The sequence below is a fragment of the Fundulus heteroclitus genome, chromosome 3 (assembly GCF_011125445.2).
Source record: "Fundulus heteroclitus isolate FHET01 chromosome 3, MU-UCD_Fhet_4.1, whole genome shotgun sequence".
Taxonomy (NCBI): domain Eukaryota; kingdom Metazoa; phylum Chordata; class Actinopteri; order Cyprinodontiformes; family Fundulidae; genus Fundulus; species Fundulus heteroclitus.
Genome location: NC_046363.1, coordinates 24,208,767 through 24,213,782, shown reverse-complemented (window position 1 = coordinate 24,213,782; position 5,016 = coordinate 24,208,767). Strand labels below are relative to the sequence as shown.

Sequence of the window (5,016 nt, the reverse complement as noted above, 5' to 3'; positions counted from 1 at the left end):
ACCTCAGGCATTCAGTCCACTCTGCTGTCTGGACCTTAACCCCATTGAGCATCTGTGGGATCAGCTTGGATTTTCCCTTCATGCCAGAGGGACCAACACAACCACACCAGCTAAGTTGTGACAGATGCTGGTTGAAGATTACGATGACGTATCAGAGCAGTGTGTGACCAAGCTGGTGACCAGCATGAAGAGCGAGTATTAAAGGGGACAAACCATGCAAAATCAATTAATTTAGCCCTTAAATACATTTTGTTGTGTACTTGGGAGTCTAGGAGTGCAGGAAAGTTGCATGTAGTCTTTCCAGGAGCTGTGCAGATATCTGTATGTTCTTTTGGGGTCATATTTTTTAAGATGCTCAGCTTTATATGTTTTCTATTACGTTTATGGAACAACTACGTCACATTATTTGCTCCTGAGCGGTTGAACAAGGTCACAGACTTTCAGTTTACCAGTATCTTGAATCCACCTTTTTTTTTTTTACAAGTGGATAAGTCAAAATGTTCAGTTGTTCATTCCACAGTTCCCCAGCATACTACAAAAATGGCCAAGCAAGGTGGAGTGAAACACTCTGTGACCTGGAGGGGGGCGTGAAGTACCTCCTTTAGATTTAAAGAGACACCAAAACCAGTTTCTCTCAGATGCACCTCAGAACAGGGGTAAAAAGGGGGAACGTGGAGGTAAATTAACGAGGAATTCAGACTAAAGCATTGCAGTTCCACTTTATATAGACCACAACTAAATGATTTGAATGTGAAAAGACTAAAAAGCATGATATGTCCCCTTTAATCTGTCCCAGGCACAGCTGATATCCCTGTTTGTTGAATTGATTGTAAATTAGCAATTAGTTTCGTTTCTCGACTTGTGTTTCACAGGGAAGACTATTGGTAGCGCATCGCCTCCAAGCTCCCATTTAGCTATAAATAATTATCCTCTTCTGTGGGAATTAGCCGCCCAATACAAACCTGACACCAGTTAAACGGTTCATAAAATAGTGTTCACATAAACATCTTGAATGTTTTTCAGAATGGAGTTTTTTTTCATTTTGCCGTCGGAAAGTTGTTTCCAGAGAAACCTGCGATTATTTACACCTGATATGGAGCTCGGAGGTGGTGTCCTACCAATAATCTTCCCCGTGAAACACAGGCTGAGAATGCACACCTCAATTCGCAGGTCAGTAAATACCTGACAGAAAAGTAATCTGGTATAAAAATTACTAAAAGGGCTTTTGTATAAAACGGCAGGACATTTTTTCTTGGACTATCTGGCAGCTTCTCAGTCCAGGTCCAACTAACCTGGAGTTATGCAAAACAAAGATGCAAAAAGAGATATTAACTCTTTAGAGCAGAATCTTACTTTAGCAATTCTGAAATATCCCTTTAGTTGCACTTGCAAATAGTTTCTGTGCTTTGTTTATTTATTTATTTATTAGCGTTTTTTTTCTTCTTCTTTTTTGCTCTTTCTCGGTTGTGTTTAAGCCAAGAGATGAGACGGAGTAATGAAGATTTGAATAAAGCGTAGGACACAAGGTGATGAAGAGATGGGAGCTGAGAGGTCGAGATGGTGGGAGAGTGAGGCGTCACTTACTAAAACTGACAGCAGTGATATTCTCAGTTACGTCAAGAATAACTCATAGCGGCCTCGCCAGAATTTGTTGTTTTTAAACGCCGTTACCCGCTTCTGTTCATCCACTCTCAGATTCTTTCAGATCTCTCGGCGCCGCATTAAGGGGAAGGGAGAAAAGCGAGGAGCTGACTGTGGGAATCCGAAGAACCTGCTAAAATTTGCAGTAAGAAATCCCGATCTTGCTGCGGAGCACCAGCTGGTATTAATAGCATGGCTGTAGGTGTCGAGTGAGAGGAGTGTGGCCTTATGCGCTGCTCTTGTTTACACCGAAACACAATTTTTTCCCCGAGATAAAGAGACGATTACACCGTGCATGAGATGAGACTAAGACTCATTCAAGACCCTAATCTGGCTCATCCTCTTAAGTGGACCTCTTAAGGAAGGAAAAGTCCAGCTCCTGGGAGAGGATGAGGGGGAAGAGGAAGAGTTTCTGTCACCCAGGTTGGCACCCGGAGAACCTTTTCACAGCAAACCCCACAGAACGCGGTGACTCCAGAAGCGGCGAGTTGACATCGAACGTGGTTGAGCAGCAATGCGGGACGAAGACACCCTCCACAGACCGTGACTCAGCGTGCCACTGAGAGGCACTATGACATACTAATGTTGAAGCTCTGCTGTACCGAGCAGCGCTTCAGTCCTGGGCCGCCTCTAAAGACTCTGTCCGTTCGTTGACGTTGATTTCACTCCAGTTGCATGAGTCTGAGTGAACCGAGTCACTGGAAACGGACAGGCAGGGGGAGGCAGGGCGAGGAACGGGCTCCTGGTGGTGGAGAACCTGGGTGAGCAGTATCAACTTCCCCTTGTTCTCCTCCTCCTCCTGGTTGTCTCCCTCCTCGTTATCTGCACCTCCTGCGTCAGTGAGAGCTGGCAGAGATAATTCGCTGCTGGAGCGAGGAAGGGGGATGTGGACTGGGGTGGCCCACGCTGACTGCTCCTCGTCGGTGTTCTCCCACTGCTCCTGCGTGTCCTCCCAGCAGCTGCTCCCCTTCAGATCCTCCAGGTCGTCGGGGGCGTCTCGAACGAGGCTCTCCCGGTCCCGGTTCTCGTACAGCAGCGTGGCGGCGCAGATGAAGATGAAGAGGCCCACCCCCATGACCACCGGCCCGGCCAGCTTCATCTTCTCAACGTGGGTGCTCCCACGCGCGCCGCCCCCCGCCGCCGTCGCCGCCGCCCTGGGCGCCGCGGCGACGTAGCCGGCCACCGCCACGCTCATCCCCACCAGCACCACCACGGCGCCCAGCAGGAGCCACACGCCCGGGGGGGAGCCCAGGCGCAGCTTGGTCTGGAGGGCTTCGCCTTTCCTCAGGTGTCGGCAGGGCGGGAGGCAAACGGGCGAGGAGTGGGAGGAGGCGGGGCTGCGGGGCGGACTGGCAGCAGTCATCCTCACACTAGACACAGAGAAGGAACAACACATGAAAGCAGTGAATGCAGCATCTGTGAACGAGCGCAGGGGGTGGGGGGGGAGACGGTTTACCCTGCATTGCACACAACAGGAAATAGCTGTTTTAATAAGACATGTGGCCGAGTTAATGAGATGCCAACCTCTCTGCAGTTCCTCCCTGTGGAGCAACACGGCCCCCTCAGTCGGCTCGCCTGAACCCGGACTTGCCTGTTATTGGACCTCTCCATCAGCTCTTGACATTCACTTCACGATCTCACTGCAGTCACAAGAACCGCTTCTGTGGAAGTCCTCTGAACTAAACTCATAATTCAATTCGCCCCGGGGGGAGAGTGGACCCAGCAGGGGAGGGGGGGGAATCGAGACCCGGTGGTGTTTCAAGTTAGAATAAGTGCTTTTACGCACCAATCTTTAGCGTTAATGTTGAGCTTATCTGCGCTGTTGCTCACCAGGATGATCCCCTGAACGTGTTGAGGCGGCATGCATGCAGTCAGAGTGGGTACTTGCCTTGTTTTGGGTGGAAATCCGAAGCAGAAACCGGCTCCGCGGCATGATCACAATACATAATCCAGAGTTGCGTTTATTCCTCCCACTCCTCCACTTTTGATCCGCGGGCTAATCCACTCTGTCTTCCCTTTTCTCTTGAGATCGGGACGCTTTTGTTTTTTGGTGTGTTTCCCTAAACCCCCCCCCCCAGCTCGCTGCACGGTGTGAGTCAGTGCAATGCGCAACAGCGGAGCCTGAAATGTAGCTTTTATAGTAAATAAGAGGGAAAAGTGGTGCAGCGCCGCTCTGCCTCTCTGTCTCCGCGCTGCGCGTCTCTGCAGCCTGCTCCTCAGTGTGTGAGGAGAGGAGGGGTCGTGGGAACCCGTCGCTGGTCTAGGCCAGTCCCACGGCGAGCCCACCGTGGGACTATTTGTTCTCCAAGATCACCAGGCAGTGAGTGTTTTGTGAAGAAGTTACGGAGAGAGTGCAGCCCTCGTGTTTTTTCCGCCCAGCATCTCTGTAAATGCAGAAAACAGGAAAACGTTGGCTCCCCTTTGACTACTGATCATCCTTTCTGTGCACATTTGCTGACACTTAAAAAAATATACACTCCTAGGTTTTGGGGAATGATGTTCTTACAGATTTAGCCAACATTAAATGGCCCCCGAGGGGGAAAGTAAAACACAGAAGGTTTCTTTTTAGTAGTTTGGCTGCCAGTGCCTTTCCAGACGTGCTCTTGGAAAATCTGAAAAGTGTGGAATCATTGCAGCAACCGGCTGCAAATCTGAGTCATTTAAAGTGTGACTGTACCGTTTTGGGGACCTAGAGATTGAAATGTTTATTGTTTATTTTATTTCAGTCAAACTGTCCACTGTACGTCAGTGACTCCATGCAACTCGCTGGTCTTCCCTTAAAAAAAAACCTCTTAACTAATTAGAGTAAGAAACTGGACTTGACTGCTACCTAGGATCATGTGTTGTGTTCTTGACTTGGGACCTGTCTGTATGATTCGCTTGAATTGACTTTTTTTGTAGATGGACCTGAAACACCTGTTGTGAATTGGTGTATTGTAAAGAAACTGATTTGATTTATTTGGGGTATAGTTCAAGCTTACTCAGACTAAATGCAGGGTGTTGTCAAGTTTTTTACACAGATTAACATGCATTTAGGTCCAGGCTTTGGCTGGGCCATTTTCTCATGCCATCCCATCAATAAGGCTTTCATCTAAACCACTCTGTCGTAACTCTGGTTGTATATTTATGTTTTTTTTTACTGCTGTAAGGTAAACCTCCACCCCAGTTCTCTATAGTCTTCAAATAGGTTTTCTTCCAGGATTTTGCCATCACTTAGCTCCATCCATCCATGTTTTAACACGTCTATCCCTTGTGGAGTCGTGAGGACAAACAAACACTCATACCTAAGGAGAATTTAGAGAGGCCTATCAACGTCACAGTCATGTTTTTTGGACTGTGGGAGGAAGCCGGAGTACCCAGAGAGAACCCACACAT

The 5,016-nt window shown here is 48.4% G+C and overlaps 1 protein-coding gene across 1 annotated transcript; it reads right to left on the bottom strand.

Annotated features, from left to right (window-relative positions):
- Window positions 1-709: 709 nt before the first annotated feature.
- Window positions 710-4,815, bottom strand: LOC105915255. Its single transcript, XM_021308849.2, has 2 exons — window positions 3,530-4,815; window positions 710-3,011 (listed from the first exon to the last, which is right to left on the bottom strand). Exon 2 carries the CDS (start codon window positions 3,002-3,004, stop codon window positions 2,255-2,257), a length of 750 nt encoding a protein of 249 aa, XP_021164524.2. The 5' UTR covers window positions 3,005-3,011; window positions 3,530-4,815; the 3' UTR covers window positions 710-2,254.
- Between the last annotated feature and the right edge of the window lie 201 nt (window positions 4,816-5,016).

What these genes read in the sequence shown, in the direction of transcription:
- LOC105915255 (XM_021308849.2), bottom strand. Translation starts at nt 3,004, where the DNA reads ATGACTGCTGCCAGTCCGCCCCGCAGCCCCGCCTCCTCCCACTCCTCG.